We start from the raw sequence: 23,607 nt of genomic DNA, 5'->3' as shown, positions 1-23,607 counted from the left end.
ATTTCCTCTTGCTGAGGTCGCCCAGCTTCCTGGCCCCTCAGAGAGCCTTGTGCACCATCATCATCTTCATGGTGAGACTGTAAAGCCCCTATGTAACCTCCCCTAGTGGCGTGCACAGGTAAATACATGGAGTAAATGAATGTATGAATGATGGGGATCCCAGCCCCCAACAGAGATAACTACAGCAGAGCAGCCCTCCGGAGACGGCGAGCTATGAGCACGAGCCATCCAGCCCAGGCCCCACGTGGCCCCCAAGGACCTCCCAGCTGTGTGGGCACCCAGCCTTTGCCATGCCCCCAGGGCAGCGGCCGTTTCTCTGGGTCCACAACGTTCTCACAGAAGGGGCCCTTCCCGGCCTCCCTAGTCCCGCAGCCAGCGGCTATCTCCCCAGAGGATTGGGCCAAACCTGAGCTCTGGGAGTCATGAGAATCTGGGCCCAAGATTCTCCTTGAGAAGCAGAAGGGTCCCCTCTCAACCCATCCTTTGCCCCAGCACCCCTGAGGAAGAGGTGCCGACAGTTTTCAAAAAGAAACGTGATCCACACTACAGAGTTATAGAAAAATGACCCATGGAGGTTTAATTGATATAGAAAACATGGGGCAAGACAAGCTGGATTGATTGTCACACCGTTGTTAAGCACACAAGAGCCATTCCTAAACCACACAGCATCAGTCAAGTAACCAAAGGGACTCCTCAGGGAGGAGGGGCTCACGCCTCAGTGTAGCACCTGGGGGGCGGCAAAAAGTAATCTGGTCCCCAGGATTCTCCTCCACGAGGAAGACGATGAGAGGCTGGTTTCCATGCCGAAGAGGGCCAAACACAACTCCACAGCCTTGGAGACAGAAAAATGTCGACTTCTTCAAAAAGGCGAGACGAGCTCGCAGGAGTCCCCGCCTAAGCCCGCCCAGGAACACATCTGTCTGGGGGCTGACTGAAGGGGAGCTGCCAGGAGCTCCCCCCCCCCCCCCCCGATAACCCTCCTCTCCAGCCCTCTTGTGCAGAGACTTCTGACTGGTGCCAGACACCTCATTGTCTATAGCAAAACTGGAAAGCTTAGAGGGGAGGGCAGGGGAAGGAAGGAGTGGCAGGAAGAGGAAAAAAAGAATGTTGGCTGAAATGCAAATATGTTTATCCAAAGAGCCTGGTGAGAAAAGGTAGGAGGAAAGCAAGGCTACAAAAACTCAAGGTGAGCTGAGAAGCAGAAGAGATGACTGGGGGGAGGCTGAGGACACACCCGGCCCCTTTTCTAATGGCTTTCTCTCTATCTGGGGGTCAGGGAACGGGGTCCGAGAGAAGTCCATCCCAGCTTCCTCCTCCAGCTTCCTCCTCCCACGGAGCCTGATCCCTAAGCCTTTGCCCAAGCCCAAGGATAGGGCTTTGTTCTTGGGAACCTGGGGACAGAGGCAGACAGGGATTCCCTCGTGGGGCAAGCTCAGCAAAGGCAGAGGAAAGACTCACTTGCCTCATTTCTCAGGGACCCCACATCAATCACCTTCAGGGAGAGGCTCTGTAAAAGCTGACCACAAACCTGAGACAACTCGAGTTATTGTGCAAAAAAGGAATCATTTAAAAAAAAAAAACAGAGGGCCTGGAGCCCTGCTGCTGAGGTATTAGCTCAAAGAAGACAGATTCAGAAGGGAGCCAGTCCCCAAGAAGCACCATGTCCCAAGGTGAACGTGCTTTGGAGAGAGCATGAATCCACACCCTGATCTGCCCAGGGACACATCAAGAGTTACAAAAACGGCTACTCTGGACTTTTCCAAATGCCCTAGAGTCACAAGGGAGAGAATCAGGTCCCCTGGAAGGACTAAGACCACTCCCTGAAGGGGATTCCCATGGCTTTCTGACATTGGGTCCCCATGAAAGTGTCCCGCCCCACCCCATCCCTCCTTCCACTGGAGCTGTACCTCCTCTGTACCGGCATGATAATGCAGGCCCCAGCGGGTCATGGACACTTTTCCGTTTGGGACGCACTGTGGAGTTCTCAGAGGGTGGGGCTTGCTACGGTGCTCCCACTGCCCTCTACCCCATCATCGCTCTATGCCCTCCCCCAAAGTCCTGAGAGGGTCGGGTTTGTAGAGCAGAGGAATGATGGATCAGGGACAATAAGGTGCAGGAAGCTCCTTAGGCACTTGGTCTAAGAGAAGAGGGGCCTGGAGAGCCCTGAGCCCCACCGCCTGGGGCCTTAATAGTGGTACACCTTCAGCTTGTGGTTTTCATCCAGCCCCAGCTGCATCAGGCCTGTGGCAGAAGAGGGCTTGGATGTGTTGGAGAAGAAGGATCTGATTAACTCAGTGAAGGAAAAGCTTAGGTTTTCTGGAGCAAAGAGGCAGTGAAGGTCATGGGAAGGGCCCTCAGAACCCCGCAGGGCGCAGGGCTACCGAAGTCCTTTATCCCCACTGCACTTACTCCAGCCTCTCCCACAGAGAAGGGGACACACAGAGGCAAAGGGATAAGCTGAAAGGATACATCTTGGGGTCCTTCTTCATGTGTTCCAGCCACTTCCTATTGGACTCAATCATGCCTTGAAAGTTGGCGCCTCCACTCTGAGTGAGCTGGGAGTGCGAGCGGTACAGCTGGCGGAGCTGCTCACTGAGCCACCGAGCCACGGGTAAAGTGCCAAGGGAAAGAGAGCAGACAGAAAGGGGAAACCAAAGAGAGGCTGGACTGCAGGGCCAGTTCAGTCCGTGTGCTCCCGCCCTCTGTCCCAGGTCCCAGAAGGCACATGCAGCTGGCCTTAAGCCACTGCCAGATTTTGGGTCCGTTTCCCATCTCAGAACCTCCTCTGCTCCCAAGTGCGATTCCTCCCCGGGAGAGCACTGACACTTGGATCTACACTTGCTCCTCCATGGGGCTGATGTGGAACAGGCTTGACACACCCAGATCTGTGTGAGGGGGAGGGCAGGCCTGCTAATGGGGGACTTCTCCCCACCTTTTTTGAGAGACAGACTAGACCTGCTTTTCTCCAGAGATCCCATTCCTTGGGAAGAAATGGGAAGCAGCCTAAATCCCATAGCTGTGACTTTCAAAATAGAGGGCAGGAAGCTTACCTGGCAGATACATAGCCCAACCTGTTGTCCAGAGGAGTTGGGCTGCCACTAAGTAATGGGACTCCAGCTAAAAAATATCAAAAAAGTAATTTCAGAAAGGCAGGAACTCAATCTGAACTGCTACCCCATCCTAATCTAACTGCCTCTTCTGGAAGCAGGGGTCTTTTCCCATTTCATTTCCAAATATTTAATTTTTCTAATGGGGAAATAGGAGAGATTCCCCAATCCCTCATATCTCTTGAGTACTAGAGATATTTGATTAGAGATAGTATAGACATTTGTGGTATCCTTGCTTAGAGACAGTATAGAGATGGTAGCTTCTTAAATTGTAGGACATGTCTCCATTTAGGATCTTGTAACTGAAAGTGGGAGTTATGAAATTATGATTTATCATCAGTAAATGTTTGACTTGTATACCTATTGTATATGCTTCTGTAGCTGGGATCGTGTAAAGATTTCTTAGATGAAAAGGGGTAGCAAGTGGAAAAAGTTTGAGATGCCCTGGTATAGGTAACCCCCAGCTCAAACATCCAGGGAGAGCATTCCATCAGATCATCTTCCAGGCAAACTTCCAGGGAAGCCTACAGCTTCCCAAATTCTCCATTTCACAGATTCATTTAACTCTGAGACCAATGTAGTCTGTTTCACCAAATGGTCCATGGACTGCCTGGAATGGCTGGTGAACCATACTAAGGAGAAGACATAATTAATGGGGGTGGGGTAGGGAGAATCAGCTGGAGACTAGGAACAGGGTCCTGGGGGGAAACTCACCTGGAAAATATTTATGCCACTTCTCCACCAAAAAGTTGTCCATTGACTGAGCAACTGAAGAGGAGAGCCCAGGGTTCACTCCCGGGCTCCAAGCCCATCGATTGGGGAGAGGGATAGCAGCAGAGGGAGCCACAGGGGTGGGGGCTGACACTCTAGTCACAGAAGGGTTAGTGGAGACGGCGGTGGTCTTGGAGGGCAGGGGAGGCATCTGGACTTGGGTTGAAGTTAAGACAGGGGACGGCTGAACACTGAGGGTACCCAAAACACTCAGTACCCCATTGAGCTCATTGGTGATTCTCTGTAAGGAGTTGCTCAAGTATCGGATCTTGTTGAGTTGGGGGAAAGGAATGTTTGACACTGGATCCCCTAAAAGAAAAGACGTCAGTGGTAAAAGAGAAATTTAGGGGCCACCTCCAAACACGTAACATATCTAGCTTCTCATAATGCCCACAGGATAACAGAGCTGGGAATAATCTCAAAGTCTGCCCAAAGAGAAAACCCTCAAAGTTCAGTCAGGTTCATGACTGAATGGGGCCCTTGTCTTGCAGGACAGACAGCGATTCCCCAGACACCAGGATAAGACAGAAGTGAAGAGGTCAGAAAGGGTGAAAGACATTTCAGCCATTTAATGGCCAGGACCAGCAGAGGAGAAATTCTGAAAGCTGGGCTCCGGAGAGCAGAGAATTCAGTGAGGAAGAGAATCTCACGGGCTAGCAGAACCCCAAGTAGAGCTGAGGGGTGGAGAATGACAACCCAACCTTCCTCCCCAAGACTACATAAAAACTACAGAACCTCCACCCCATTCCCAGCCAAACACACTCCTCACCCTGGGGCAGAGAGGGGCTCTCAGAGCTCGTATTGCTGATGTCTTCAAAATCACTATGATCAAACGCTACCACCTTCTTACAGGAAACTCCTTTCATTGTGTCCTCATCTGAAAGCTAGTTGGAGAAAGCGGCAGTTAGTCCCCTTCCTTCTCGTGGGCCCTGGGATCCGAGGGGGGTGCGGCGGCCCACACCCACCTCACAGCTCTCAGCACAGCTTGCCGGGGCCCCTGTGAGAAGGGCAGCCAACAGGAGACCAGCCGCTCTCTTACCCACAAGGGCCCGACCCCAAGGCCAGGACAACGGACCGACACTTTTGGGGGCAAGATCTGAGAACCTCCCCGCTCCTCCCTGGACTCCTCCCTCCCACCCATGTCTGCAGGTCATTGTCTTGCTGCAGGTATTGAGCCTTTAGCATAGCTAACACAAAACAAAGGCCTAGAAGGCCCCAGAAAGCAGAATTCTTTGGCAGTGAATATGTTTACACTTATGCTAATAGTAAATAATAAGAGCTAACATTTCTGTAGGACTCTAAGGTTTGCCGAGTGCTTTCCCGCGCCAGCCCGTTTGGTTCTCCGCACACTCTTATGTAGCAGGGGCTCTCATTTTGCTCCCTTCATAGATGGGGAAACCAAGGCACCAAGAATTAAAGTGACTTGCCCAGGGTCACACAGCTAGCCGATATCTGGGGCAGAATTCAAATTCGGATCTTTCTGACTCCAACTCCTGTGCTCTCTGCCTGCATCACATTTAGATACGCCTTAGGAGAGGACTGCTGGGCAGACATGGCCGGGCCATCTAGCCCACCTTCTGGTTTTACAGACAGAGCTATTGAGGTCACAGAGCTGGGAAGTCCAGAAGCCCCAAGCCTGACTGCAGATCCAGGTACAACACTGCCCTCAATCCATCTCACACCCTATTCCTGTACCTTCTCCCCAGATCCTAGACCCTCAGAGCCTCCTCCCCCAAGGCAGGAGTCATCGGAAGGCCCCACTTGTAGCTCTTCCACCCTGAGCACTGGTTTGAGGGGCCGTACCTCTTCCCAAAGGGAATTCTCCAGCTGACTCAGCTTCTCCTCTTTTTTCTTCAGCAGAACTTGGCCCCTGCGCATGGCTGATTTCATCTCATCCAGGTTCTTTGTCTCCTGCGGCAGGTAAAAAGGAATGGGGAGAGAATGAGAGGGGCGACGGGATCCTGAGCAATGCAGCTGGCCGGAGAAACCATCAGTGAGGGGAGGGAGCAGATGACTGGCGGGACGAGGTGGCAACATTAATTAGGCTGACAGTAAGCGGCCCAGGGGCTGCCAGCCTCTCTGTCAGTACCAAGGGCTCGGCCTTTGGTCAACCACAGGGCTCTTTCCTTGCCTTTCCAACCCATACTGTATCACAGGCTATTGATTTTATGCAAATGGAAGCATTAGTCTTCTGAGAATCGAAATATCTCAAGAGGCTTTGCTTTGTTGGCAATATCAAAATGGTCTGGCCAATTGGGGTCTTTGACTTACACTGAAAAGTATTCTATGTAAGAAAAGACCCCAGAATCAACTTAGAATGAAGACTGTGTCAATAATAGTAACAACAGTAATGGTAACTGCTGGCATTTACATAACACTTTAAGGTTTGCAAAGAGTTGTAATACATCATTGCATTTAATCCTTGCAACAACCCTGTGAGGTAGGTCCTACCATGATCTCCATTTTATAGCTGAGGAAACTGAGGCAAATAGCGATTACATGACTTTTCCAGTGTCACATGGCTAGCACGTATCTGAGACAGGATTTGAACTTGAGTCTTCCCAACTCCAAGTCCAGCATTAGCTGCCTCAGTTCAAAACTCTACAATATCCACACGGTCTCTTTTTTATAGATGCCAAGGGATGCCCTGATCACAGTATGTGCTTCAGAAGCCACTTTAGCTTGCCTAACCTCTGCATGCTTGCCAGGGGCCTCTGTCCTGGAATCTGGAAGGACCCCCTCTGGGGGGATCTTCCTAAGCCTGTGCTCAGAGGGGCCCCCAAGACCTTTCCCATCCCTTCCCCTGGCCCTGGAGAGCTTCCTGTCACCCCCTGCAGAACGAAGAACCTCTGTTTTCCTTCCCGCCTCGCCCTCAGGCCTCATTACCTCCTCTATGTTCTTTCGTACATCCTCTAGGTTGTGGGAATTGGGCAAGTCTTCAGCAGCCACCTGGGCAGTAGCCACATCATGGCGCCACTGAAGCTGCACAGCTTTGAGAGCTGTCTGGCGCTTCCTTATAGAGCGTGTCTGCTGGACCAGGAATTCCTTGGCACTGCGAATGGACACGCCCTCCGAGGAGAGATAATGGTGAATGCTGTGGGGAGACAGGCCAGGAGGAGGAGAGTCAGAGGGAAACCCCAAGGTATTCAGGCTAATTCCCAGTGCTCTTTGACCCACGAGACTCTCTGGGCGGGCGGTCACTAGCGGAGCTGCTGCGGGCGGGTACCCGGGGAGGCTGACAAAGGGCCACGGGGAGAAGGGCTAGGGCCCCCCAGCCCATCATGAAGCACTTGTAAGAGAAGCACTACGTGCAGGGCACTGTCCTTCCTTCCTGACCCTCTGGGGAGGAGCAAGCCCATGGGCGGTGGTCAGAAGCCCAACTTCTCCCTTGTGTCGTTGGACTCTGAACCCCTGGAAAGCCAAGGATGAGAAAAGACAGACAGCTCTCTAGCTTTCAGAAGACTTTCCTTGGCCCTCTTCTGAGAACCTGCCCCTATCTCCAACCTCGCCAGTGGTAAACTACCTTTCACTTGAACCCCCCCCCCAAGCATTTATTAAGTACCTACTACACACAGAGCATAAAGAGTGCCCCCAATATTTACTCATCCAACTGGGGAGGGCTTTCCTCATTGTTTGGGGAGACGGTGGTAGGTGGCTCCTTCTCAGGAGTCTAAAAGGGAAAGAACATAAAAGATCAATAGCAGGAGAGTAAGGCCCCACAAGTCCACAACCTGCAGACAGGAAGGGTCTCGACAGCTGCCCTGGCACCAACCTCGCCCAATCTGCAGCCTTGACCTGTTTGGGAGCAGTTAACTCAAGACACCGCCTCGCCACATTAGCCAGTCACTCCCAGAGGGGAAGACCCCAGGTAGCTCGAGAAATGGGGAAAAGTCAGGCAGCGACAGGGGCACAGACCCGAGGGCCTGGGAAAGAGTAGGCAGAACCCAAGTCTCTAAAGGCTCCCTCCAAACTAGGCCAGTGTCCTCCTCCATCTCAAGAGCAGGGCCCAGCTCACCTTCCCAAGGGACTTCCTCAGGTCTTCCAGGTGGAGCTCCCCTTCACGATGAGGAGAGGTGGCAGCGGTCTCTTCGATAGTCAGCTGATTCAGAGCGTCCTTCTTCCTCTGGGCCTCGGCCTCCAGGTCACTGCGACAGATGGTGAGGGAGACGTGTTTGTGAACAAAGGGCTGAGGTCCCATTGATCTCCCCCCACATCATTCAGCAAACACCTGCCTGACACACTCCTCATGCTGGTCTTGTCCCCAGCTCACTCCTGTGGTCCATAAGCCCCGGTGCAGAGGAGGGAGCTGGGGCTGGAGCCAGGCTGGCAATGTAGCCAATAAAGTGCTGGGTCTGCAACCTGGAAGGCTTGGGTTCAAGTCTCACCTCTGATAATTTCCAGGATATGAATCCTGGACAAGTAACTTAATTTCTGTTAACCTCAGTTTCCTCATCTGTAAAATGAGGATAATAAAAGTGCCTCCCTCTCAAATGACATTATCTTTGTAAAGCTCTTCCTATCCTGCCAGCACATAGTAGCTTCTATAGAAATATCTATTCCTTCACTTCTCTCTCAGGGATGCTAAGTGAAGACCAGGAAATCCTACCCACCACTGCTCCCCTCACAACACATTCTCTGGGATTCAAGGGAGCAGAGCCATCACTGCTTGGTTGCTTTGAGACCTCCCTGCCCCCGCACATCCGGCGGGCCAGCTGTCAGATCTACATAACCTTGTTTCATTTCCATGCCAGTGACATATGAGTAACATGTGGCAGTAAAACAGCTGCGTGGGCCCACGTAGGTGGATGTTCCTGGAACCCCCACCTGATCCGTCTCTGCAGCCTCTGACTCCGGTTCTGAAGGACCTCCACCTGGGACTCCAGCTCGGTCTTCCGAGACCTCAGCTCCTCCAGGGCTCGGCGCAGCTGCCGAGTGGACTCCACCAAGTGGGCTTGTTCCTTCCTCGCTTCCTCTAGGTGCTGGTGGGTGGATGTGGCTTCCTGAAGGCACAAAGAAAGTTGAGCCTTCTAGGGGCCAAAGTAGAGAAGAAAAACCACAGGAGAACTAGGGAAAAGTCATATTTCTGGACGGTAGAAACTAGGGAAATGTGGTAGGAAAGGAGAAAGAGCAAACATTTTTTCTGCTGCTTGTACAAGTACAGGGTTTGTTCTCTGCTCCGTCACAGTCCTGATTTCCTAGTGTCTCTCCTATAGCTATTGATATGGAAAATCATTTCTATTTTGGTGTTGAATTCCAGTGTTCTGGACTGGACCAGAGGAATGAAGGAGGGAGACAAACAGTGAGAAGGAGAAAGCAGGCAAAGGAGAGAAAACTAAGGATGGAATCCAACAGACCTCTCTCTCCAGGGCAATCTGTTTCTCTACATCTAGAAGCTGCTGCTTCTTCTTTCTGACGTTGTCCTCCTAGGAGAAGATTAGAGGAACAATGAGGACTTTGGCCACCCTGACGTCTCAGGGCCAGGGGACAGAGGAGGCATCTGTCAGGCTCTTCCCCATTAGGAAAGGCAAGACCAGAAAGAAGGCATGCTGGGAACTCTGACCTACATCCCAACACTCTGCCCCCCACAAGCCACCTACTTGGATATCCAGTTGGATCAATCTGGCCTTAACGTCTTTAGTTCTGCTTTCAAGCTCTGCTTCTAAATCTTGGAGCTTCCTTTCCTAGACAGAAGATGGAAATAATGGTGCAAGGGACATAAGCAATGACGTGAAGCTGAGGGCGGGGGGTGGGGAGGAGGGCGGACTGGGATCGTGGAGCTCCCCAAACGCTGGAATCCTAGACTTTACCTGATGGTCCCTCCTCCCACCACCTCACCGCTATCAAAACCCGTCATACCCTTTTCCCAACTGAACCAAAGAGAAGCAGTTTCTGCCTCCATACTTCTACCAGTGTGGGCAGAGGAGGGCCAAGTATTTCGAAGACCCTTGATCGAGGAATTAAATTGCAGAAAACATCGCAGGCCCAAAGTAGGAAAAGTGGTTCGGAAATGCCTCCTCTAGAAACCGCTCTGCCGTTGCTTTTAACCAGGCGCCTATGACTGCCCAGCCTAGCACAGCCATGGAAGGGGGGGCTCCCTCCACCCTGCATCTCCAGGGCCCCTCACTCACCCGCTCTCGGTGTCGGAGTTGGAGTTCATTGAGCTTCCTTTCCAGCTCCTGCCGCATGGCTTCCAACTCCCGGTCGTGGGATCGCCTCAGACGCTCCATCTCACTTGTCAAGTTTGTCCGGAGATCTGTTCGCTGCTTCCTTTCCTGCCAGAGGCACCAAGAGGAACGGCTGGGTGAGCTGTCCCAGTATCAGAACAGACATGTAGACACATGGGCCACAGTATTGCCCCCGACCTCGGACAAATAAGATCAGTGACCTCCTAAATACCATTAAAGCCAGCCCTTCTCGACAGGGGGGAAGGGGAAGGTCAAAGAGAAAGGAGCTGGATTTTTCAGCCTATTTCCCACTCCTACTCCCACACATGCATGTGCACACACACATGCGCACGCGCATGCACACCCCTTGGATGCCCCAAACATGTCTTCTTGCCCATACCCTCTCCCCCTGTCACTCAAGATCTCCAGCCCATAACTCACTGAGAGATTCATATGGCTTAGAACTGAATGAACACTGCACCACTCAGACCAGCATGCTCATTTTCATACATAAACACAGCTAGAAGTGGTTGTTGAGGCTCTACTTGAGCCCTCCCCCCGAAGTGTGTGCTCCCTATGACCTGGAGGCAGCCCACCCCCGACAGACTGGTCAGCCAGCTTATTCTAAGTTACAAACACCCAGAATCCAGACACAAGCAGATAAAGAACTCTGACCAATCACTGGGCACATAAAAGATTGGCACAGTCCCATCTCAGAGGGGGATCAGCAGGCCTGGAAAGGCAAGATCTGAGATGGGCCCAGAAGAAGGTCAGGGGGACCCAAGGCGAGCCTGAGATGGGAGAGCCCTGGAGGCAGAGGCCAGTGGGAAGGCCCAGAGGCAGGAGACTGAGGAGGGACAGGAGGCAGGCTGGCCCCGGCTCCAGAAGCACCGCCTGCATGACCACGTTGCTCGTCCTCCCAGGTCTTTCTCTCTCCACCACCTGTCTGGGGTTCTCCTGCAGTCAGTCCCAGAGCCTCGCCCGTTCCAGGCCGCTTGCCCCATACGAGGGGCGCTGCAGGTGGTTTACCTCTTCATCATACTGTGCCCGGGTCTCTGCCAGCACTTGTTGGTGCTCATCCTTCATTCTGTCCATCCTCCGCTCGTGGTCCTTCTCCACATCCTCCCTCTTCTCCCTCAGCAGGTCGCTGAGCTGCAATGGACCCAGACAGACTAAAGCAGCAGTACTGGGCAGGATCGGAGGCCCAGATAGACACAGACACACAGACATGCCTTCTGCAAGCAGGGGAGTTTCCAGGGAGAAAGGGAGCAGTGAGACTAAGTCTGAAAATTGGTCCGTGTATCCCAAACCTAGCTTTGTCAGAGTGAGCATCGTGAAGGCCTTTCGGGCCCAGGTCTCCTCCTAGAACCGCCCTGCCACAGAATAAGGGAGGGGGACCCTTAGGGCAGTCTCTGGGAGACCCAGAGCAGATGCGTGCAGCAGGAAAGGCACAGCTGGCGGGGGAGAGTGCTCCCTGCCAGGCGCTCAGCTCTGGCAGCCGGAGAGACCACTCCCTCCCCAGCAGCCCCTGGGGCAGCCAAGAGCGCCCCTCACCTCTCTTTCGAACTCCGTCACTCGGTAAGCTTTCTGCTGGACTCTCTGCTCTGCCTGACTCAGCTCTTCCTGCAGCTGGGCTGCCTCCCTCCGATGGGCATCCTCTATCTGCTTTTTCAGACCAGCAATGACCTGAGAAGGAAGCAGAGAATTGTAAGAAAAAGATGCTAGATTTGGAGGAACTCGACTCAAACCCCAGCTGCTCAACTTGCTCTCTGTGTGACCCAGGACAAGTTAAATAATTCCTCATAGTCTTGGTCTCCTCATCTGTAAAATGGGTAAAGCCTGGCTACCCAGCCTCTAAACTTTAAACCAATGGCAAAATGAAGACCCTGGCAGTGCCTTCAGGTCAGGCTTACCTCATCAACATCTATTAAGCTCCCATGGAGCCACTGCCATTTATCAAGTGCCTGCTATCTGCCAGGCACTGAAATAGGTGCTGGGGAGGCAAAATGCATCGGTCCTCACCTCCAAGAGATGTGAGGGAATTGGCGGGCACTATGGGTAGAATCAGGGAAACTTGGATTCAAATCCTGGCTCAGCCACACCCTCATTTATAAACACGGGCAGGCCACTTAACTTCCATCAGCTGGTTTTCCCATCTGTACAATGGAATGATAATGGCACCCACTCCCCAAAAGTTGTTGTGAGGACTGAGATAATATTTGTGCAGAACTGTGCAGACCTTAAACAAGTTTATACAAATACCAGCTGCTGTTACAGAGCTTACTTCCACCACGCAAAGACAACAAATAGGTAAATAAGTATAAAATAAATACAATAAACACATGCCCACTGTGCACTTACATTCCACAGGCAGATGGCAACACTGGAGAGGGCTCTAACAAGTCAGAGGCTTGGGGGAGAAGGAAACATAAGAGGTGGCACTTGCGTGGAGAAGCCTTAAAAAGCTAAGGATGCTAAAAGGAAAAGGCAGAGAAAGCCTCTGAAAGGACGGGGAAGGCAGGTGGAAAGCCAAGTTCAAGGCAGAACAAGGAGATTGGTTCAGCTGGAGGACAATGTGTGTGAAGGGTCGTTGCAGGAAATATCTGGAAAGGCAGGCCAGAGCCAGCCTGGGGGAGCTTTAAATGCTGGGTTGCTGAGACTCTGTGTGATCCTAGAGGTGAGCCTCAGAGGTTTTTAAGCAGTAATTACACATTCAGACTTGGGGCTTTAAAAGTTTATTTTGGGAACCATATGGAGGACAGAATGGAAAGGAGAAAAAAAATAGCAAGAAAAACAAGAAACGATGCTAATGTAGTCAGGATGAGGTAAGAAGGACTTCCCTAAAGTTGTGGCAGTGAGAGGGGAGAGAAGGAAGGCGTGCATCCTCGGAGGTGCTGGGGGCCAGAACCAACATAACCTGACAACTAAATGAATATGGGGAGAGGAAGAAGAAGGAGACCGTGCTCTGTGAGCACACCCGAAGAAATGGACACTGATGGGGCCTCCTTTGCCAACCTAAACTGTGACCAGTATCCAACAGCTCTCCAGTGGGTTCTGTGGCAGCATGTTCCCCTAGCCTCCCTCCGCCTCTAAGCTAGCCCACTAGGGTGGGCAGTCCTGAGGAAGAGTCTCACCTCACGGTGTTTCTCCTCAGCTGAGGTGCGAAACTTCTGCAAGTTAGCTGCATGCTCTTTTTCCAGCGCTGCCATGGCCTGGGGAGGGGGAAGCAACAAAGAACAGTAAGAAAGTATAGGCAGATGGGGTTCTTAACTAGATGCTGTTAAGGAAAATAAACCACCCCATCAAACCACTTCCCATTGGCTGATGGTATATTAGAAAAAACCCTGGAATTGGAGTCAGAAGACCTAAATTTGAGTTCCAGCTCTTACAATTATTTAAATATATGATCACGGATAAAATAGTTAATGCCTCATCTGTTAAATAGGATTAAGACTACTTTTGCTATCTTATAAAATTATATTGAAGACCAAATAAGATCTTTTATTTATTTATCACAATTTTTTAAATGGTCAATAGCATATAAATTTAACAGTAATACATTTGTGGCCTAAAGAATCACACATGATTCTCTGTTTTTCTGAAATTATTCCTCTAATTTCTATAATTTATAATCAAGCAAGCATCCAAAAAGCCATCATGACTCCCTATCTTTTCTTAGTTGTGGGCAGGATTATGGTCAAACTGATCTCTCTCTTGAATTTAAAAAATCGCATGAAAAAAATAAGTCACTAATCTCCTTGCGCCTCTCAGCTCCAAATCTCGCAAAAGGTCCAAAGCTTTGGGTATTGCTGCCATTTAGAGCTCATTTTCCTTTAATCAACTGCCAAAGTCCCTGGAAAAACCTTTGTAAAGGTTCAGAGAACTTGTCATTTTGGGTGGCTGGGACATTGTGATTTCTTTAGTACTGGGAATTCTAAATGAGGAAAGTTCCTCTCCAAATACAGACTAGTATCTGCTCACCATCAGATTCTCTTAAAAGAGTTGCTTGGGCTCCAGTTCTTAAACTATGGTTTGCAATCCCATATGGGGTCACAAAACTGAATATGGAGGTCACAAAATTATGATTTATTATCAGTAAATGATTTATATACCTATTTTATATATATAATCTGGAGTCACATACAAATTTCTCAGGTGAAAAGGAGTTGGTAAATGGAAAAAGTTTAAGTCCCAGACCAGAGCACTGAGAATTAAGTGATTTGGCCGGGGTTACCCCCCAGTACAGCCAAACTTCCAGTCTTCTACTTACTCTAATATCTATTTGAGGGGAATATTAATTGGCTAAGGGAGAAGAAAAGAAGGGACAAAAATGTGCCAAGGAGGCTCTCTCTAATAAGAGATCATCTTGCCTACCCCAGTGGGACAAAAGTAAGGAAGAACTCCCCAAAAGATGCTGCTCTAGTTAAAGGTGGATGAGGCTTAAAGTGGATAAAAGATCATCATGGAATGAAGCTATTTCTTCCCAAACTCTGATGTGCCACCATTCATGAGGGCACACCTGTGGCTAATGTCACAAGCTCACACCCCATCTTCTGAGGGAAGAACTCTCCAGCTGCTTCAAAGTCCATCACTCCCAAGGGTAACCTTTCTGGGCCTCTGGTGCTGCCGGGGTCCAAAGTCACCCATCTCCAGATGCTCTGTTCCAACCTCTGAAGACGAGTGTTTGGTTTTCCTCCTTACCCTGACCTGGGCCCTGAGCCTCAAACCTGTTTTCTTTCTTGTTGGAATCCTCACTAACTGCTAACTAATTAGAGTTGATCTAATCTTACAAGAAGATGTTTTGGGCAGAACCTGAAACAAGGTACTAAGTAGAACTAATTAATACAAGGCTTGTGTTCACACCTTTACTCATTGGAGTTCAATGAGTTCATACCTCCCTTGAAGCTCTTTGGGCCAGAGAGCACTATGGGAGAAAACCCACAATCCCTCTCTTGAGCATAAATAAGAGCTTCAATGGGCCAGTCGAGGAAGTTCTTCAGAGTGAAGAAGCTACAAGTCGAGATTTCTCCGGAATGAGATGAAGAGTGGAGCTGGCTGGAGGCTGAAGAAAGCAGAGGCAGAGGCTGAAGGACAAAACCTTTGGGTTTGGCGACATTCAGAGGGAGTTCTTGGAACCAAGCAGAGAGATAGGCCTCTAAGCTAACCGGGCTATATTGGAGATAATAAAAGAACTGAACTTTTATCACCTGGCTACGTTTTGAGAAGAAAAAGCTCACCACAATTTGGCGCCCGAACAGGGACCGATTCAGATCCATCTGAACTAGATCACAACATTTTTCAAGCGAGAGATAGGCCTCTAAGCTAACCAGGCTATACTGGAGATAATAAAAGATCTGAACTTTTATCACCTGGTTGCATTTGGGAAGAAGATCACCACATTTTGGCGCCCAACGTGGGGCCGATTCAGATCCATCTGAACTAGATCACAACATTTTGGCGCCCAACATGGGGCTAACAGACCCCCCCCTCCCCCCACTCAGTGGATTTCAGTGGAAAAGCTACGATCCTGATTCCAGTGGAAAAGCCTCTGATCCTGATCCAGTGGAAAAGTCTTCTTGACCCAGAAATTAGAGTGAGTACAACAAAGAAATTTTGTTAAAAGAGTTAAAGTAGAATTTCACCTAAGATGGGACAGATATTTAGAAAACAGCCTGTTTCTGTTCAAGGAAAATGTTTAGAGAGCGTTGTCAAAATTATGGAAAGCCAAAGTTTAATTATAAGTTTACAGCAAATCACTGAATTTTTATAAACTGTAAAGGACATATGTCCTTGTTTCTCTCTTGATAAGGAATTAGATCTAAATGAATGGAAATTGGTTGGAGAGGATCTTTGTCAATTCTATGATAAAAATGGGCCTAACTCAATAATTAATACATATAATGTAATACAATTGGCTATAAAAAGTTATTTAAGTGATAGAATGATGAAAAGGAAAGTACAGGAGGAAGAAGTGCCAACTTTACTAGGTGAAAAGGAGGACGGATCAGATGAGAATGGAGTTAATTACAATTCTGAGTATGATACTTCACAGCAGGAGGAATTAGGTGATTCCACATCTCATGACCCTCCCCCCTCAATTAACCCTTCATGAATGGAACAAGGGGGAGGGAGAGAGACAGAAACACAGTCAGCTTCTCCTGTAAAGCAGAATTTAACAAGATTAGAAAAAGCATTAATTAAGGCAAAAATTGAAGGAGAAGATATATCTGATTTTATAAATGCATATCCTGTGATTGAAGAGCTCAACTCCTCAGGTCAAAAAGAGAGAAAATACACTGCTTTTAATTTGGGAAAAATTAAAGATTTGAAAAAGGGTTGCACTCTTTATGAGGCTACATCATCTTATGTGAAGATGTTACTAGATAATTTGTCTTATGAAATCTTAACCCCGAATGACTGGAAATCCATCGCTAAAACATGTCTTGAACCGGGACAAAATTTATTGTGGCTTTCAGAGTTTCATGAATTATGTAGGATTCAAGCCCAATGCAATAGGCAAACAGGAGCTATTGTACAAGTTGCTTTTGACCAACTAGCTGGTGAAGGTCAGTATGCAGAGAGTTCAGAACAGATTTATTATTCCATAACAGTGTATGAGCAAATTTCTAAGGCTGCAATAAAAGCTTGGAATTCTCTCCCTGGACAGAAAGATGGAAATAATGCTTTCACAAAAATAGAGCAAGATCCCAATGAACCTTTTGCAGATTTTGTGGGACGTTTACAAACAGCTGTAATAAGAACCATTGGTGATAATGCAGCAACAGAAATAATGACTAGACATTTGGCTAAGGAAAATGCCAATGAGGTTTGCAAAAGAATTATATGGGGGCTAAACAAAGATGCTCCTTTGGAGGAGATCATAAGACGCTGTGCCACAGTGGGCACAAATGCTTATTATACCCAAACTCTGATGAACATGGAAAGACAAGGTCCTTCTTGGCAAAGGAATTCTAGAGAAACTCGTCGATGTTTTCAATGTGGAAAAGCTGGACATCTAAGAGCCCAATGTAGAAATGGAGATAGAGTGAGAAGACAGGGTGAGAGAAAACTCAAAACCCCATGTCCAAAATGTAACCGAGGCTTTCATTGGGCCTCTAAATGTATATTGACCCAGAGGAAGGAGAGGCAAGGCCCAGCTCCAAAGTATCAATCAAAGGACAGGTGGGGCATGATAGCAGCTGAGGTTACACCCAGAGAGACTTTAGAAATTCAGAACTCTGATGCCATCAACCAACAGAAAAGCAATCAGGATTACAGTTGGGGAGAATACAACCCTTTTAAGACAACAAGACAATATCCAATGCAAATGACTCCAATGTAATTACCAGATGATGAGGAGAAATCCCAAATTTGGTAAATAGAAGGGAATTAGATTAACTGCTTGGGGAAGAGGATCTGCTTATATTTCCACAGATGGAGAAAGAATCAGATGGCTGACTATGAGACTGTTAAAAAGACTTTTAAAAGCTTCAGGAATCATTGGATTTCCTAACACAAGATGAAACTGTTTTACTTCTTGAAAAACCAGCAAGAATCATTGGGTTCCCTGAGATGAAAAATTGTTGATGAGATCTTTTGCAGTACTTCAGAGCTTACAAGAATTATTAGATTCCTGGCACATGAACTAATGAACAATGGATTGCTTATGGACTATTTCTAGGACTTATGGACATGTGTAAATCTTCAGGTTGATTCATGTTGTTACATTACTACTAGCCTGTGTTATATTGCTATGTGCTTATGTAAATTATGTATAATGCCTCCCATATTGATGGATTTATGTATACCATGTATATCGGTTACAAAGTTCTGGCCCATATTGATGGATTTATGTGTACCCCTTCAGAAACCCACTAATCTGATTAGATTTCCTATTTCCTTTGGTGTTTTCATCTAACAAAAGAAAGGGGGAGATGTTGGAATCCTTACTAACTGCTAACTAATTAGAGTTGATCTAATCTTACAAGAAGATGTTTTGGGCAGAACCTGAAACAAGGTACTAAGTAGAACTAATTAATACAAGGCTTGTGTTCACACCTTTACTCATTGGAGTTCAATGAGTTCACACCTCCCTTGAAGCTCTTTGGGCCAGAGAGCACTATGGGAGAAAACCCACAATCCCTCTCTTGAGCATAAATAGAGCTTCAATGGGCCAGTCGAGGAAGTTCTTCAGAGTGAAGAAGCTACAAGTCGAGATTTCTCTGGAATGAGATGAAGAGTGGAGCTGGCTGGAGGCTGAAGAAAGCAGAGGCAGAGGCTGAAGGACAAAACCTTTGGGTTTGGCGACATTCAGAGGGAGTTCTTGGAACCAAGCAGAGAGATAGGCCTCTAAGCTAACCGGGCTATATTGGAGATAACAAAAGATCTGAACTTTTATCACCTGGCTGAGCTTTGAGAAGAAAAAGCTCACCACATTTTGGCGCCCAACGTGGGGCCGATTCAGATCCATCTGAACTAGATCACAACACTTTCTCACAAAGTGAACCAAGAGCAATTCCAGGGGCAAGCAGCATAAGAGTTTCCATATCCAAGAGTCCCTAGTTAGACATACACACCTCCTTCCTTTCATCTTCCAGTCTCTCCTTCAGCTGACTCATGGCCTTTTCATTCTCCTCTTTCAAGAGGACCCTCTCTCTCTTTTCATTATCCTCCATTTCCTCTTTAAGCCTCTCTAACACCTGCTTCTTTTTCTGCTCCAGGCTAGACCACTCCGTCCGCTGCAGTGACTCCAAGTCTTCTCTTATTTTCTTCAGTGAAGCTTCATGCTCTGCCCTGGAGAGACAAGAAGGCAAAGGGATAGCCGTGAGCACCACTGGACAGAGCTTCCCAAGACTAAAGATTCCATTCTCAATCACTCAATCAATCAGCCAAGATGGGTTAAGCACCTATTCTGTTCCAGACACTGGGCTAAATGCTCAGGATACAAAAAGAGGCAAAAAACATCTCCTGTCCTCAAGCTACTTACAATCTAACTGGGGGGAAGAACAATGAACAAATATATAAAAACATGCCAGATATTTACAAGATAAATAGGAAATAACAAAGGGAAGACATTAGAATTAAAAAAGGGCCAAGAAAAGATTTTAGGAGAAAAGATTTTAGCTGAGACTTAAAGGAAGCCAGGGGAGCTAGGAAGCCAGGGGAGCTAGTAAGCAGAGGAAGGAAAACATTCCAGGTACAGGAGAGAGAGAGAGAGAGAGAAAGAGAGAGAGAGAGAGAGAGGATGTTCAGACCCAAGAGATGGAGTGTCTAGCTCATAGAACAGTGAAGAGGCTAGTCTCACTAGATTGAAGAGAACTTGGGAGAATGGGAGAGTAAGGTGTAAGAGGAGTGGAAAAGTAGGAGGGAGTTAAGATATGAAGAGTTTTCAATGACAGAACATTTTGTACTTCAGCCTGGAGATAACAGGAGGCTACTAGAGTTTACTGAGAAGAGGGATGACATGGGTGGATCTATTAGTCTAGAAAAATTACTTTAGTGACTGAATCGGGGGATGGATTGTAATGGGGAGGAGTTGAGGCAAGCAGATCCACCAGCAGCAGATCTACCACATTAGAATAGGTATTAGGGCATGAGGATCTGCACTAGAGTGGCAGCAGTGTCAGAGGAAGGAAGGGGCCATATTTGAGAGATGTTAACAGCAAAGTTAGGATGGACAGACGTTAGTAACAGAATACCTATGAGAGAGGTGAAAGGTAATGAAAATGACTGCTAGGAAGCCAAAGGGATTAGGAGGATGGTATTGGCTTTTACAGTAAAAGGAAAGTGAATTAGGTTTAGGAATGAGTTCAATTTTGGACACAATGAGTTTAATATATCTACTAGACATCCAAGTCAAGATGTCTGAAAGGTAGTTAAGAGCTGTGAGGCTGGAAACCAACAGAGAAGTTGGCAGAAGATGTAGATCTGAAAATCGGCACAGAAATAGTCATTTAATCCATGGGAGCAGATGAGATCTCCAAGTTAAGTAGTATATAGGGAGAAGAGGAAAAGAACCCATGATAGGTCCCTAAGAGACACTTATGGTAAGAGAGCATGTTCTGAATAAGGACCCAGCAAAGGAAACTGAGATTGAGAAGGAGAAATAAGAGTTCTGAAAGCTTAGAGAAAAGAGAATTTCAAGAAGAAGAGGGTGATCCACAGTGTCAAAGGCTGCTGCAAGCAGAGAGGTTAAGGAAAATCTGGCAATTAAGTGATCACTGGTAACTTTGGAGAGAGCATGGAATGAGGGAGTGTTATGATGAAGATGGAAGTTGGATTGTAAGGGAAGAAGAGTAAGAAGAGAAAAAAATGCAGGCATCTATCACAGATAGCCTTTTCAAGGAATTTAGTCACAAAGGTCTGAAGAGATATAGGATGACAGGTAGCAGGAATGGAGGGATCAAAGTGAGCAGGTTTTGGTTTTGAGCTTTTTTGACAAGAAGGGATACATAAGCATGATTTTAAGACAGTACAGAAGAAGTAGTAGGCAGGGAGACAGTAAAAATAAGTGAGAGAACAGGGATGATAGAGGGAACAATTGGAGGAAATAGGATCACCTGAGCAAGAAGAAGCCTCAGTCTTGGTAAGAAGTACCATGTAAGGGATGAAAGAAGAGAAAAGGGCAGAAGGCACCCTGTAATGGAGATGAAGAAGAGGGGAAAAGAGGGAGCTCATGGCATATGATCCCAATTTATCCTGTAAAATAGGAGGCAAGATTCTGAAAGGAGTCTAGGAAGTTCATAGTACAATCCCCACCTAATTTGATTCTCCTGTGCTTCTGTACTGGCTAGGATCTGAGCTTGGAGATGAGAAAGTTTCTGACTCTCTTCTTCCCTTACTCGAGCCTCTTCTTCCTCAGCTGTTTTTTTGAGCTGCTCTCTCAGAAACCTGAAAGAAACATAAACGAATTTGCTGCAATATTTCTACTAGGCTTATATCCTAAAGAGATCTTAAAAAAGGGAACGAGACCCACATGTGCAAAAATGTTTGTGGCAACCCTCTTTGTTTGTGGCAAGGAACTGGAAACTGAGTGGATGCCCATCAGTTGGGGAATGGCTGAATAAGTTGTGCTATATGAATGTCATGGAATATTATTGTTCTATGAGAAATGATCAGCAGGATGATTTCAAAGAGGCCTGGAGAGACTTACATGAACTGATGCTGAGTGAAATGAGCAGAAACAGGAGATCATTGTATACATCAATAACAAGATTATATAATGATCAATTCTGATGGACGTGGCTCTCTTCAACAATGAGATGATTAAGACCAATTCCAATTGTTCAGTGATGAAGAGAGCCATCTACACCCAGCGAGAAAACCATGGGAACTGAGTGTGGTTCATACTGTAGCATTTCCACTCTATTTGTTGTTGTTTGCTTGCATTTTATTTTGCTTCACTTTTTCTCTTGTGCAGCATGATAACTGAATATTATATTTATATATGCATATATTGGATTTAACATATATTTCTACCATGTTTAACATGTATTGGACTACTTGTCATCTACGGGAGGACATGGGGAAAGGGAAGGAAAATTAGAACACAAGGTTTTACAAGGGCTAATGTTGAAGAATTGTTCATGCATATGTTTTGAAAAATAAAAGGTTTAAAGAAAGAAAGAAAGAAGTGTTGGCTGCAAGGACTTTAAATTTATTTCCTCTGCTATCAATTGGCCTTTGCTGTAAGCCTGCAGGATTGGCTGATCCGCAAACTTAACAGTCATTAATGATTTCCAACTGAGGCTATGCTCTTTTCTTCTGTTGATTTTTGGCAAGAGGAAAGGAAGGATAATTTGGAGGATACCCCTTTGTCTCAAAGGTAGAATGCTGGCTGCTTAATACCAAAACTTTATCATCCCAAACTAAAGATAGACAACTCTTGATTATCTACCTATGGACTATCTGATTTTTAGATCACAGCCTTTGATTGTTTAATGGCTTCTTCCAATTTATATAACATGTTTCTAAAGCTGCCTGGATTCTTCATTGTCAGCTAGTTTATGCTCAGGAAATTCAAGCTCACTTTAATATTGGGTTGAGCAAAATAAAATGATTAAGGCAAATCTGCTGCCAAAAGAACCAGAATCAAATCCAAAGCCAAATATAAATGGTCTGGGATTATCTACACCACTGCTTCCAATGAATCAACACTGAAGCATATCAGCCAGAGGAGTTAATGTGATCGATGGTGGCAATAATAAAAGCAGCGTCAAGAACAAGGTAGGGTGATAGGCTGACCCCTGACCTAGTCAGATAATATCTGGAATACAATTCTCAGTTTTTAGTCCCTCATTTTAGGTAAAACAAAGAAAGAGCAGGATAATGAGAGGACCCAAAATTCATGTTATCTGCAGGGTTATTAGTGAAAGAGGAACTTAATTTGTTATTCTACTTGAGTTTAAAGGGCAGAACTAGGTAGAAATTACAGAGGAATTTTTGGGACAATATAGGGAAACACTTCCGAACAATCAGAGCTATCCAAAATGAACTCCACTAGGAGTGAGTTTTCTGTTACTAAAGGTCAAAAAAGAAAGAAAGGTCAAAAGGAGGCTGAATGAACGTTTGTAGAGGAGATTCATGCTCCAGGTAAAAGCTGAATTAAATAACCTCTAGGGGTCCAAATCTAGGATTCTTTGAGTTTTTCCAGGACAAGAGCAACCTAAGTATCACTCTAGTCTAAAGAAAAGAAACATGGCAACTCACATATGAGCATTACTGCCATTATCATCTCAATACCAGACCCCAGAAGTCTTCCTCCCCAAGGGGAAGGAACAGGACCTGAGGGACTTGTCTTTCTGCTGCTCAAGTTTCAGCATCTCCTCTTCTTCCTCTTGACACAGTTCCTTCTGCAACCGCTCCATCTTCTGTCTTCGGTCCTCTAACAATCGTGTCCGCTCCTGCTCCAGATCCTGGGCTGTCTTCTCTTCTATGACCTTTAGGGAATCTTCTAAGGGCTGCTTCTGAAGGGTTATGGGCTCTGGGACAACTCTAATCAAAGGCAGAGAGGAGCACATTGTTACATGATATAACATATGGACCCTTATTAGCCTATAGAATGGAAACAACATAAAAAAATGGTGCCATATTATAAGGGCACATAGATACATATATGAGATATAATGCACATAGAGAACAAAAATACATCTCCCACGTCTGAAGATGAAACATAAATCAACTTGGTGAACAGCTGATCTATAATGTTCTCTGTTAAAAATATCAAGGTCCTAGGAACAATCAGAAAGGTGGCTGACAAGATGGTACATCTTTGATTCCCAGAAAACTTAACATACATACCCCTTAATGGCAGGTTGGTAGCTAGGGAAGGCAGAGAAAAGCATTATCCGTAGCTAATCTTACCCCTAGATAACCCAGTGCTAGTTTCCCCTCTCTACATGGGAGATATGCTATTTGAGTTTCACATCATTAGGCTGAAAATAGTCCCCCAATACTGCTCTCTATCTTGTAATATAAAAAGCCAGTGAAAAACAGGAGAATATTTCCCCAATATAAAGAATACAGCCCAGTTCCCAGAACTCTAAAGCTTCCCTGATCATTGCTCA

General features: G+C 46.9%; 1 protein-coding gene across 4 annotated transcripts in view; it reads right to left on the bottom strand.

Annotated features, from left to right (window-relative positions):
- Nucleotides 1-551: 551 nt before the first annotated feature.
- CEP164 (centrosomal protein 164) overlaps nucleotides 552-23,607 on the bottom strand; it is an 85,763-nt gene continuing 62,707 nt past the window's right edge. For 2 of the 4 annotated variants that reach the window (XM_051987046.1, XM_051987048.1), the window contains 20 exons: nucleotides 22,826-23,035; nucleotides 20,801-20,932; nucleotides 18,619-18,835; nucleotides 13,177-13,254; nucleotides 11,597-11,728; nucleotides 11,072-11,194; nucleotides 10,007-10,150; nucleotides 9,476-9,559; nucleotides 9,233-9,301; nucleotides 8,703-8,878; nucleotides 7,894-8,023; nucleotides 7,481-7,548; nucleotides 6,765-6,972; nucleotides 5,682-5,789; nucleotides 4,648-4,762; nucleotides 3,822-4,187; nucleotides 3,051-3,117; nucleotides 2,470-2,592; nucleotides 1,908-2,282; nucleotides 552-1,768 (listed from right to left, as the gene is read on the bottom strand). In XM_051987046.1, the coding sequence (XP_051843006.1) occupies nucleotides 2,186-2,282; nucleotides 2,470-2,592; nucleotides 3,051-3,117; nucleotides 3,822-4,187; nucleotides 4,648-4,762; nucleotides 5,682-5,789; nucleotides 6,765-6,972; nucleotides 7,481-7,548; nucleotides 7,894-8,023; nucleotides 8,703-8,878; nucleotides 9,233-9,301; nucleotides 9,476-9,559; nucleotides 10,007-10,150; nucleotides 11,072-11,194; nucleotides 11,597-11,728; nucleotides 13,177-13,254; nucleotides 18,619-18,835; nucleotides 20,801-20,932; nucleotides 22,826-23,035 (2,647 nt within the window). In that variant the 3' untranslated portion in view covers nucleotides 552-1,768; nucleotides 1,908-2,185. The remainder of the gene's footprint in view (nucleotides 1,769-1,907; nucleotides 2,283-2,469; nucleotides 2,593-3,050; nucleotides 3,118-3,821; nucleotides 4,188-4,647; nucleotides 4,763-5,681; nucleotides 5,790-6,764; nucleotides 6,973-7,480; nucleotides 7,549-7,893; nucleotides 8,024-8,702; nucleotides 8,879-9,232; nucleotides 9,302-9,475; nucleotides 9,560-10,006; nucleotides 10,151-11,071; nucleotides 11,195-11,596; nucleotides 11,729-13,176; nucleotides 13,255-18,618; nucleotides 18,836-20,800; nucleotides 20,933-22,825; nucleotides 23,036-23,607) is intronic. The other 2 variants (XM_051987047.1, XM_051987049.1) reach the window with 2 other exon arrangements.

This window comes from Antechinus flavipes, chromosome 3 (genome assembly GCF_016432865.1).
Source record: "Antechinus flavipes isolate AdamAnt ecotype Samford, QLD, Australia chromosome 3, AdamAnt_v2, whole genome shotgun sequence".
Classification (NCBI taxonomy): Eukaryota; Metazoa; Chordata; class Mammalia; order Dasyuromorphia; family Dasyuridae; genus Antechinus; species Antechinus flavipes.
This window is presented reverse-complemented; position numbering and strand designations above follow the sequence as displayed.